Here is a 13,603-nt window from a genome sequence, read left to right on the forward strand (position 1 = left end):
CCAACGTAACCTGTCAAAGACCTGCCGGTTACAATTTCCAACATCTCCAGTAATTCCATTAGCCACCGTTCTCCTTAGCTTCGGCCAAGTTATCGCCAGCAGAATCAACTTTGGGCGTTTGAGCTGTTTTCGGTTATTTTAATTGGAAAATAATCAACTTCTGATGTAATTTTTAGCTAGGTAACTGATATTTGGTCCCTATTTTGCTATATTTTATTTATTACATAATTTATTGAAAAACTTTTGATGAATTTTGGATGAGAAGAGCTAGATTCTTGTAATGCAGTTAACATGGGTTTAAGTTAAAGAAAGCTTGATTCTATCTATCAATTGAGACCATAATTAAGAAACTTTATTTAGGATTGTGCAAATCAGTGTTTATGTTGGGTATTAAGTAGAAACTTTGTATTCCTTCAACTAGTAGCAATTAATCTAACTAATTCCTTGACTTTACTATGTGGGATGAGTTGTATTATTTAGAACAAAATTTATGTAAAACGGTTGTGACAATTGAATGTTGATATTGAGGTTAAAGGAGGAGAGAAATTTGACTTGATTGATTGCCCGACAGATGGATTGTGCAGATTGAATGGATATTTAACAAAATATATTTAAACAGGTTGATAGTCTAATTTTTAAAGAAGATGCTGCTGAAATTTCAGCAGAATCTAGTCTAATTATAGCATTTAGATACATAGATAATTTATTAGATTAATTCCTTAATTCTTTATTTAAATGAGTCCTTTATTTGATGCAATTCTTTCCTTGTATTCTTAAATTCTTTAGATCGTCCGGGCCTGACTATTGCTCCTCTAAGTCAAAATTCGAGTTAGAGCTTCTTCTTTCCCTATCACAATGAGTAATAATAAATATTACATAAACCATTATAAGCATGCATACATTAGCTACCATATAATGAAGCATATAAATGTTAAGTTAATAATCATTATATTATTATTATTATATGCTTATATTTATATATTTATATCATATCTTTATGTTTGCATGTAAATTGTTATCTTGATGCATTATATTGAATAATTGTTTGATTACTTGCGCTGTGATATTGTTGTGTCTTGTTTGTGTAGAACTGGGATGAAGTTGGTCACCACGCGTTTGTGAGAGCGGTCTTCGATACCATCGGCCATGTATGGGGAGATCGGTGCCCCTGTGTGCATTTGATAATATATGATATGGAAAACTACAGTGTGACCTCCTGTTGGTATGGAAAAGAAAAGAGAGTATAAAAAAAATCAAAGAGCTGGTCAAGTGAGGATTAGACTGGTCTGCCATGTATGGGGATCGGCTCCCTAGTGCGTAGGTTTGAGAGGGCGGGCCATGTAGGATGACGGCTCATCAAGGGTTTCGGTGACGCCACTGTCCAAATTCCACTTGTTTGATTATTTGAAGGTGAAATTACTTTAGGTGCTGATTTTGTGCCATATGACTGACTAGTTGTGTGTTCATTTTAGTATCTTAAGATGCATGCCATGTGAATGTCTGTACTATGCATTATTTATTGTTATTCACTGAGTTGCAAAACTCACTCCTCTCTTATTTAACTTTGCTGGAAGGAGGATTCCCGTCGAGTTGGCAAAAGCTCTGCAACCTTCTCCGTAGAGCTATAAAATGAAATTCCTAATTTATGTAGTTGATTAATTTATGTATTGTTATATATAAGAACTTCACTACTTCTAGTTATTATTGAACTCTGCAATTGTATGATTTATATACCTCAGTCATGTATTAAAATAGGTATAATAATTTATGAACCTATGAATGTGTTAATCATTTTTCTAAGTGCATGTATTAACCACTAGCCCATATTATGAATGTGGTGTATTACAAATAGGCCCGAATTATATAGTACTTGAGATGTTTAAGATCGGGCCAGGAATATGTGATTACTTGATATATATAAAATAATATGGGCTTGCTGTTCTTAGAAATCCGTTTGGCATGTATGTACTTTGTGGTTTACGCTTGCTACAGGCCTCAAATCTTTAAGCTTAGTCCTAGTACCGGTCCGGCCCATGATTTCGGGTGGTGACAAATACTTATTAAGATAATAACAAATTTGATAAAAAAATTTTCTATAATACCAAAACTGACCTTGCAAGAGAAACGGAAAACACCAAAAAAAGAAAATAGTAAAAAAAGGAAACACTAAAAAAGAAAATGCTGAAAAAAGAAAACACAATTAAATAAGAAATCTATAAGGGTAAATCACTGTACAACTTATGTGATTCAACCATGATGATGACAACGGGTGACGACAACTAACAATCGGCGACGACGACAACAGCGATGATAAATCCGATATATACGATATGTGTGTGTGTATATATATACTGTAAAATCAATTAAATACAGAATAGATATATATGCATCAATTAACAAGTTGGATCAAACCAATTAAATACGGTTTATATATATACTGTATCAATAACTATTGTAAAATCAATTAAATACAGAATAGACATATGTATAACAATTAACACATCGGATTAAATCAAGTATATATATATATATATATAGATATAGATATATAAAACTGTATTAGTATCAATCCAACAAAAACATATATCAATTCTGGGATTATATGATTGTGTAAAAAACTGATAGAAATATTTCCAACAATAAACAACAAATCAAAAACAGAAATCAACATATCTTATGAATCAAAAATGAAACCATGGAACAATACCAATAATGAGAAGAACGATATCAAAAGGAGAAAGAACGATAAAAAAATAATGAGGGCTAAAAAAACGACAGCGGAAAAATATTAACAAACTCAAAAAAGGAAACGATAAAAATAGAAAATTAATACAAAAGGAAAAATAGTAATAAACTAATGCCTACCAATAAAAAGCAAAATAGTAAAATTATATCATGAGAAATTAAATTTAAATCTCAAAGTAAAACTGATATTTTTTAAAATTAAAATTTAAAAACTGACATTTAGTACAATATCCCAATAATTAATCATGAGAAATTAAAATCTTAAATTTAATTAATCAAGACTAATCATATAAAGTGTAATTAACTCTATAAATATTAATTATGATTAATATCCCTCTCAAATCAAATAAATATAATTTTCCTATTGGGCAGTACCATTCATGACTTGGTATAATAATATCATTTTAAGATCCAAAATTTTAGAATGTTACAATTATATCTCTATTTCTCTCCCAATATTTTTTTTATTATTTTATAACATGTTATATGCACGATTTCGTTCTATGGCTTTAATTTCGTTCTACCAATTAATCGAATGACTTAAAAAGAGAATAACTTGTGGTTTGTGACAATTAAAGTTAAGGTTTACAAGTTTAAATTTATTAAGCTTTGAATGGAAATTCTTTATACTTTTTTTAAATTATATTGTTAGAGGCAGATATAACGATAAACATGTTAGTGATAGATTTTCAATTTCCTACTAAATCATTAAGTGACCGAATTCACCGACTGATATTTCCATCGTTAAATAGTAACCGATTATATTTTCCTTCGCCAACCCCTTATCGACCTGATAAATTGTGATCAATTTTTGTTATCATTTTTCTATCGCTATTTGTTTTTAATAATAAAATATTTACATTTAGCAAGCTGGCCACTAGTGTGTGTATATATATCTGACTTCTCATCAATAAAAATTACACTCATATTTTCCTATTTATTTGTCTCCCTACTTTTTCCTATTATTTTATAACATAAAGAATACAATTTGCCAATTAAGCCCACCTTGGAGTTAAAATTAGCTACTCAATATGAATTCCAATTCCAAATAAGGAAATAATATATGCAAAGAGATGGAGAAAATGATTTTATTTGGAAAGGAAAGAACATGGTAAAAAAAAAATGGTACAGTTCTTTCACAACTGATCGCATTTGGTGGGAAGGAATGATAAAGTTTGCTTTCCAAGATCATGCACAACCAAAAAATTCTGCTGCTGAACATTTCCAAAAATAGACATTCCGCTTGAACTTCCCATAGCCAAACAAAGAACTCCAAAGCTTGAATCAGCAATCATATAATTCTCTGCAGGCAGTTGTAAGTCAGCTTCATCGAAGTGAAATAACAAGGTAGGAACCTCTACTTGAGTTGAATCGGACGGTAAGGAAAAGCAGAGTTCAAGGCCTGTTGTGCCTGAGTTGTCTACTGAGAGACCCACCTGAGAAATAAACTCTTTCTTCACCAAATTAAAAGCGGTTTCTTCTAGATAAGTTATTGTAGTGCCTGAGTCTATAATGAGCCCTCCACTACCATCATCTTGAAGTTGAAAAGTTGATTTCTTAATAGGCAAGCGAGACCCACCAACCGAGATCCCTTGAAGAGAAAGATAATAAAAAGATGGCTGCAAAGGGTTTTGGATTAAAGGTGTGGTTTTGATGCTTGTGTGATTCACGCTTGCTAGAGATCCTATCAAAAGTGTACTAGTCTTTTGCGAGCTATCAATGGAAGTCAGGCAATAAGAGAATTGGTCTTCTTTGAGTTGGGAAACTAAAGACAGGGGCCCTCGGCCAAGGCCAACTAGACCTGAAGCTTGGGTGAATCCATCTCCCTCGTTGTCTTCTCCACACCCGAACCCAATATTTGGAGCAGAAACCTTATTATCCCCGAAGGTGAAGGTTTCCGTTGCGAGAATCCCTTGCGTGGAGGAATAATCTCCATATGTATAGAGATATTCACACCCATCATTGCAGGAGGACTGAGGGAGCGCTTTACAGAGTTGTGTAGAACATGATAACTTTGAGAAAGAAGAAGACTTTTTGGGATCGAAAATGGGGCTTGGTTGATTAAAACACTGACTGCAAGGCTTGCACTGTGTCCAAATCAAATCACTGCCAGTATCCATTATTGCAGAGTAGCTTTGAGGTGGTGTTCCAATTGCTAAACTCATTACGAATTCACCATTCCCTGGAACGACAGGAGCTTGGATTTCTGATTCCGAATTAGCAGCTTGTGCTTTCAGCTTTTCTAATCTCTGAGTGGCTCGCTTCATACCGTGTTGGATTCGCTCGAATTTGGTTAAGTTTTTATCAGAATCCACATGCTTCAACATCACTCGGAATCCACTTTTTATCACCTTATTACTAGCATAATAATCTAAAGCTCGTCTTGATGTACAAAATGCTGGAGAAGCAAAAAATGCTATTGCTAGCGCCTGTAATGTTAGCCAACACAAAATGAATGTTGAAGCCATGATGAATAACTGAGGAGGTACCTACAGAAATGGAGTTTGTATGTGACAAATTGTTTCCAATGTGTGAAGTAAAAACCAAGTCATTCCAACCCCAGTGGAGGTTGAGATATCATGGCCTTTCTTAATACTATTGCCTGTCCCTTCGGCGCGGTGGTTGGGAAATTTGAGATTCAAATACAAGCATATTTTAATTTTATATCTAAGGTTTCTTCAACAACTTCTTTGGCATTAGAGAATATATGTATTATCTTTTTTTAATTTAAATAAAATAGATAATAAAAAATTTTATGTTAGAGTGAGAATATCGCTGTCTTTTCAATTTGATGGTATTGGTTCAAATTTATATTTTTCTCAATCAAAAATTTATTTAGTTGATAAATATTCAGTTACTTAAATTAGTATCGAGATCAAAAGATAAAAAAATTAGAAGAAGATGGTCTCTTTTTAATTTTTAAAGGATATTTGACTAATTAAAATCATTTTTTGGTACAAAATTAAAATCATATTATTTTTGCTTCATGTCTACAAATTAATCATGGCGAGCTGACGGTCGGGATCACCTGAGGATGTTGGAGCTGAAAAACTCGGATTGTCTACTATATAATAATCGGTTTCTTGTGTATGCTTCTAACATATAATTAATATAAACATATAGACACGTATCTCCGGACAAGTGGATGGGAATTGTGTTAGTGGTTGGTGGGCTAACTTGCTCACTGATTAGGTATTGATGTAACTAAGTTGGTTTGACGCTCCTATTTTTCACCATTTCCTGTTTCTTTTTTTTTCCTTTTTTTCCTTTGTCTCCCTACTTAATATTTCTATTTATTTTATTTTATTTATACGGATACTGCGGATCTTACAATCAAAGAAAAGTCTTAAAACTATAAACATTTAGGATACACAAAATTTAACTTAAAATAAATATTGAACTTGAAACAAGTCTTAATTTACACGTTAATTTGTTTCTGTAAATAAAATAATTTGCAGAAAAATATTTTTTATAATCTTTCATTATTTAGAACATGAAAAGAAAATAAGTCAAGAAAAATAAGTTGTTGGTCAATAAAAAATAATTTATCAATTAAGGAAAATAACTTACACTTGTTTACATGAGAAAATATTTTTCTAATTTATTTCATAATCTAAAACTTGCCTTTTTGGTCCATTAAGGAACCCTTTATCTGTTAAAGATGTACAATTGTAAGCTTGCAATCTTTTTATAAGTGTAAAAATGTACCAAGTGGCTCGTTTTGGTGGAAGAAATATTTAAAATAATTTATTGATAGGTTCATACCATTTAAAATATATTTTATAGTATACTTTTTGCGACATGATTATTTTAAAATAATCATTAAATTATTTTAACAATATATATTTTAAATGGTATGAGCTTTAACATATTTTTAAATATGTTAAAGCTCATACCATTTAAAATATATATTTTAACAATATATTTTAAAATCATTATAGTACTTATATATTGTTAAATTATTTTAATATGATATACACTGTATTGTTAGATAATTTAATTAAAAAAATTAAATCACATTACTGGACTAAATTAATTGTCATTATAGTATTTATAATAAAAAGTATACATTTTAAATAGAAAATGTAAATTATTATAAAAATATTATCTTTAATTTAAATTCACATAAATATTATAAAGGAAAATTACAATATAATTTTTGTGATTTGCGAAATACAACTACTTTGTCCATTTCTTTTAGGAAATAGACTAAAATGTCATTGTAGTTTATTTCTGTCAGACTATAAGGTCCTTTCATCCGATTTTTATATTTTTTTCGTTAAGTATCTTATGAAATAAAGAAGATACCCCTTTTGTTTTTAATATAAGGATGGACTAGTTATTCAAACCATAGGGATTAAACTATTATTTTTTTGGTATAATGTTTTAATATCTCTCATTTGACCTTTGTATTTTCTTGTTGACTTAACGAAAATGATGTAAAAATTGGAAAGAAGAACCTAATAGTGTAACAGAAGCAAAACATAAGGATAAATTATTATATTTTTAAAAAACTATGGATGGATTAATTGTATTTCGCAAACCATAGGGGTCGTACTGTAATTTTACCACAATATAATAGGTGTAAATGCATTATATGATGAAAAATTAAATTTTTTTAATGTTATATCAAATGTTGAAAAATATTTTCCAAAAATATTTTATATAAAGCCAAACGTTGAAAAATAATGTATTTTCCTGTAAAATAATTTCCATGGAAAACCATTGTTAAAAAATTAATCTAACCATTTTCACAAATTTAAAGAGCTTCGTTATTTTAGTAAATTTAGAAATTAAGAAATAATATATATATATATATATATATATATATATATATATATATATATATATATATATAGTTACAAATCGCGGAGCATTGGATTTCTAAAGTGTCTTTGCTAAGTTTATAGATTGACAAAGATATTTGAGAACTTTAATTTTATCGATTGAAAAATAAAAGTAGTTTAATTTTGATAAGTTTAATCCAATCCTAAATAAGAAATAAGAAGTTATATAAAGAATATATTAAATATGGTAAGTGTATAATATTTTTAAGGATTTTAATTTTATTGGTTGAAAACATAATGATAATTTAATTTTGATTGGTTATATTATTTTCTCCTTAACAAATTTTATTTTTTATATTAGTTTCCTACTTTAATCCAAATTTTATTAGCTAAAAAATCGTTATAAATTATAATAATTGTACATTTAATAATTATTAAACTTCATATAAAAAAAGGATGAGATATAATGTTAGTAATACTTGCATATAATTTTGAACCGCATTGAATTTTTATATATACTATAACAAATAATTTTATATTTTAATATCTTCGATTTTATATAATATATTAAATATAGTATATTAAAATTATATTTTATATTGAATAAGGGTATATTAAAAATGGTGAGAATATAAAATTTTGATTTGATAAAATAAGAAATTATGTATAACATTAAATATGGTATAATATATAACATATTTTATAAGACGCATTCTGCAGGAGAATACAAATAGCATCATAGCAAAAATCTAATTTGATATTGATATTGATGACAACAATAAGAATACATAAAAGTTATCTTAATTTCTCTCTAAATCTCATTTCTTTTATTTGGCTTTTTTTTGCTGATTGTTTAATTTAATATTTGTAGATGCTCAAATTTTTTCCCTAAAAAGTTCAGTAATGATATATGGTTTTTTACATAAATTTGGATTGGGATTCTTGATCGCCCAGTTACCAGGTGTTTCGCGATAAAATCGGGCCCGAGAAGCACGCCGGGCCTGCCCGGGGCACTTTCCTATGCACCACCTCATTTTACGGGTCCTATTGCAGGGCTCGTTAGTGGCATTTTGCCACATTAGCCTTTAGAATGGGGCCACCCACCCTTGCCTATAAATAGGTATTGGGGGATGTGCCTTAGGGGAGGATTTTTGATGCCTTTCGAGAAGCTCTTGTGTTTTGAAACTCAACCTTGAAATCAAAGGCAACTTGTGTTTCCCTTTGTTCAAAGTTGAGATTCATTGTTCTTCAATTAGAAAAACCATCAAAGATTAGTTAAGAATCCTAAAAACACATTCTTCAATCTTCAATCTCAGATTGCTGGATCAAGGACTAAGCATTTGGGTTTCTTCATCCACCTTTTGCACTAAATTCTAAGAAAATCACCAAAAAGTAATAATCTGAGAATTTCTAATCAATTTCTTTGTTTTCTTCTTTCTTTTTCAGTGTTTTAAGCACCTATTTAGAGTCTGGTTGTGAGGGAGATCTAGGATAAACCACAAGAGTGTCTCTGCACCTCTATGGTGCACAGTCCTAGATAGTGGCGCAAGCCACTACATGTGGCATGCGCCACAAGCTTGTGGCTCGCGCCATATCAACCTAGAACCTTTGTTTTGACTCTGTTCTTGCTTGTCCTTATCTAGGAAGGGCCTTGTACTATTACATGGGGCGCACGCCATATCCTTGTGACGCACGCCACTTCTCCCTGTGGTGGCCCGGTTCCAACCTTAAGTGGCCTGGGATGCGTATTTGGCCACAATGGATCAAATAAACCATAATAAATAAGATTAAGAGCAATGATTGGTGTATTTATTCATCATTCATGATGAACATCAAGGTCATGAGCTTAAATCTTGTTCAATCATTTAAATTCTTGCATTTTAATTGTTGTCTTTCATTTTTCAAGCACTTTATTATTCTGTCCTTTAATTTTATGCTTCTAACTTAATATTTTATATTTATTATTGCACTAATCTTTCACTTATTAACATTGTAATTAGAACATGCATCATTTGATCATTTATTGTATGAATGAATGATTGTTGATTGTGAATGTATGATTTTTGATTCTAAGAGTAATGGGTTACTCTGTGTTTGTGATTGATCTTATGGATGTTTTATTCTTTTTATGCTTTAATAGAAATAGGTATGGTTTGTAAATCTTTTCTCCTTCCCCCCCCCCCCTTTCTTTGAATGTTTACTTTCATGATTTATATTTCGTTGAAATGTTTGATTGACATAGTTTTCCAAATTTGCATTAAAACCATTTTACATCTCATTTTTAGTTAATTGCATTATTAATTTCTTGTGGATCATTAGACAACAAGGAGGCCGATTTAACCGGGCAATATGGGTGCAAATAAGTGTAAGATAAGCTGTCATAGCAAGAATAACTACGTTGTCCAAACTAGGACCATGTGTTTCCCAAGATAAGATCCCAAATTAAGTCAAAATATTATGCCTTATCCCAAACAATATAATTCAATCTGGATAAGATTAAGTTTTAACAAGGATTTAAGTGGATAAGTTTAAGCTCCAAAAGATATGGACAAATAATTCTGCTGTCTTATCCCACAAATTAGATAAGATTAGGTTTTAGCAAAAGATTAAAGTAGATAAGTTTAATCTCCAAAAGATATGGACAATTAATTATGTTGCCTTATCCCATAAAGTATAACCCAATCTAGATAAGGATAAGCTCTAACAAGAAGCAAAGTGGATTAGTTTAAATTCCACATAAGGATAAGCTCTAACAAGAAGCAAAGTGGATAAGTTTAAATTCTAGAAGATAAGGTCAAAATCTTTATGGATTAGGATCAAAACCACACAACACAAGGACAACTTCAATGATGGTCGAATTTCTTTTTCCTTTTTTTTTTTTTTTATTTACAAGAACAAATCAAGAAAACACAATGATGCAAAATTCAGAATTAAAACTAATCAAAACAATAAGACAAACGCAAGAAGTCAAGAAACAAGAAAACTCAAAAACCCTAGAACTAAGATAAATAAGAATTTACCTTAATCTTTGGCTCTGATACCAACTGACACGGAACCCTATAGAAATTAATTCCAAGAACTCTAAGACAAGATTGGAATAGCTTCAAAGATCAAACTAAACTCTCCTTTTATGGCACCCAAAGCTTAAGGAAGCAAAAATACCAATAATAGAGTAAAGAAGAATAAGATAAATGCCACAAGTAAATTGATAAGTTTACCTTGATTCTTGATGCAATTAGAGGAAAGCAATCTCATAATCACTCTAATCAAAGAACATGCCAAAAGCAAGAACAAATCTGAAGATTTTATTAATTCATTGAATGATTTTGTTTAACAATATAACAATGCTGTTTATACTGAATCTAAAACCCTGATTCCTAAAGGATTTAGAATAACTAATCCAAACAAACTAAGGATAAAGATTAACTAATCTAAACCAAATAAGGATAAGAATAACTAAACCAAACAAATTAAGGACAAGATAAAAGGGTGGCCGAATTTATTGGTGGCCCAACCCATTAACAACATTACAACTCAAAACTAACACAAATGGACTAACTAATTGCGCCAAGGTCAGACCCTAGCATGGCCAGGGCGTGCTACTTAGTGCAAGTTTAGTGTTGTTTTCATTCCAAAATCAGGCCCTAGCACGGGTAGGGCGTGCTTTCCAGCACAGGCATGCTACATGCTGCAAATTTAGTTTTGCACGACCTTATAATTGGTCTACTAGGAAGTACCAATGGATTTTCAATGTTATGCTCCTTGCTTCCTTAAGCTCCATGGATGAGTGATGGCTGATCCATATCAAATCTAGCCATTTTGGGGATGAATTAATATCTATTACCTCTAGACTGCTGGGCGGCTTTGTTAAAAATTGAATCATTTATAATGTGATATAGATTTCTGGTTAAATTTATGCAAGACAAACGCTTGTAAAATAAAGCCAGATCCCTTTATTTACTTGACATTAGGTAGGCAATCGAAGAATCGAAAGATGAAGTTCAAGCACCAGAACCACATAAATTGAGCATTGGTTTTATATCTAGAAATAAAATAAGACCAGTGTTAAAAGGGGGAAGCTTATCACGTATGCAACGTGCGAAAGACGTCATACTATTATTATAGTTGCCTACCTCAAAAGAGGAGATAACTAACTAGAATATTCCACCCTTCAAAAAATATATCACCTATGCTTAATTCGCCACCGCCCACTTTAGGATGGTAATGGATCAATCCATCACTAGAATGCTTTCTCATTTATAAATTAAAAAGAAAAAAAAAGTAACTTCTAACTTCTCTAACTTTTTATTTTATGTTATTTAATTTCTTTTAATTTCTATTCTTTTATTTTACTGCTCTTTAATTTCCTGTAATTTACTTTATCACACTTTACTTTATGCATTTTTATTTTAATTTTCCATTATTTAATTTATGCTATTTAAATTCCTGTTATTTTAATTTTATGTTTCTAATTTACGCATAACCCACCCCTTTATTGATTTTGCCTGATAATTAATTATTCAAAAGATTCTAGTACTCAATCCTTCCAATCCCTATGGATACGATATTTTTATACTACTCGCACGACCCGTTAATACTTATAGTATAAATGCACAAACATTAGCCGGGCGCAGATCAGCGCCATATGTATCCCTTGGGTTAATGAAGGGCTCAATAGGCTCCCCATGCGCATTGGCCAACTGATCTAGTATGTCGATGCCATCGAGCATATCCACCGAAGGATGAGCAGGAATCCTGAATGTGCCCATCGGCTGATGATAAACCCTCTCGCTAAGGTAATAGCGCCCAATAACCTTGCACCTCAATAAAAGCTAGGAATATGACATCTCCTAAGCTCGCAACAGATTCCCCACTAGAGGAGTCTCTAGAAAGTGCTGAAATATGCACATCTTCACCTGCATGAGGAAAGCAATGCTCAATACTTATGACAGGAATGGCAAGCTTAGGATTTGTTAGACACTTACCTCAGTGATGTTCAGATCATTGATTCTCTCTTAGGCTCTAATGGTTCATCTGGTTAAGTTTCTTTGAGAGGTTTGGCCTGAACCAGCCCATCATAGGAATCTCCTATGCCGCCTCTCGATTTAGAGTCAGCACAGTAAAAGCGAAGCACAAATATGCCCAAGCCTGTAAAATAGAAAGTCAGAAAGGGTAAATGTGAAAAGAAAATAGCCTAATAGAAAAAATCAGATAACTTACCTCCCATATGGTCGTAATGCTGCCTGGGCTGGTCCAATCCTTGTGGCTAAAGCTCATGTCCAAGTACATCGTGGCCATATAAGCTTCGCCCAATCATACTCTCTAATCAAATTTGAGTCCACCAAGGACTGAATAAAGCCGAGATCCATATGATCCGCCCAGTCATATGCAATCATGCAGCTTAGAATCAGTAGAACCAATGCACGAGCAAGCTGGTCAGTGGTGGCCTTGCCCTCTGTGGCATTGTTCAACTCTGTCACCTGCTCATATAACACAAAGCACCGATATGAGCCATTTCCCTTACATGCTGGAGAAAAGCCGATTAGGTCAGTCAGATGGTCAGGGCTAACCAAAGAGGGATCTACATCCAACGGGCGAGAACCAAAATAGATCCTTGTCACCAGTGTCCACTCCCTAGTAGGTGTGTGGATGGTATTAACAGTCTCCCACCAGCGCTTCACTAAAGCTCTCCACAGGACATGGTATGCACTGCCAGTCTCCAGCATCGCCGAGTGGTGCAGCCCAAAAGGGGATATCCGATCCCTGACTGTTGGGTGTTTCTCAGAAATGTTCCTAACAACACCCAGATCCTTTAATGCCCCTCTAGGATGGACGTGTCTGACAGGTATATGCACCATTATACAAATGCAAGAATATTAGTTTTTCAGAACTTTCAAATCATCTTTCACGTATATATCAAAGCTCAAAAACTAATAGGCATTTTAGTGCAAAAATATTATATGCAACAAAACTAACAGTTCATGCAGGAACAAAGGTTTTTAGACCAACCATAGAGTGTTCAGACTCAAAACAGGGTTTTTAGACCAACTACAGAAGGTTTTCAGACCAAC

At 32.1% G+C, this 13,603-nt stretch overlaps 1 protein-coding gene across 1 annotated transcript; it reads right to left on the bottom strand.

The window, feature by feature from the left end:
* Positions 1-3,819: 3,819 nt before the first annotated feature.
* Positions 3,820-5,322, bottom strand: LOC105637149 (Eukaryotic aspartyl protease family protein). Its single transcript, XM_012220561.4, has one exon. It carries the CDS (start codon positions 5,211-5,213, stop codon positions 3,882-3,884), a length of 1,332 nt encoding a protein of 443 aa, XP_012075951.1. The 5' UTR covers positions 5,214-5,322; the 3' UTR covers positions 3,820-3,881.
* Between the last annotated feature and the right edge of the window lie 8,281 nt (positions 5,323-13,603).

The sequence above is a fragment of the Jatropha curcas genome, chromosome 3 (assembly GCF_041381405.1).
Source record: "Jatropha curcas cultivar XTBG-Jc1 chromosome 3, XTBG_Jcur_1.0, whole genome shotgun sequence".
Lineage (NCBI taxonomy): Eukaryota > Viridiplantae > Streptophyta > Magnoliopsida > Malpighiales > Euphorbiaceae > Jatropha > Jatropha curcas.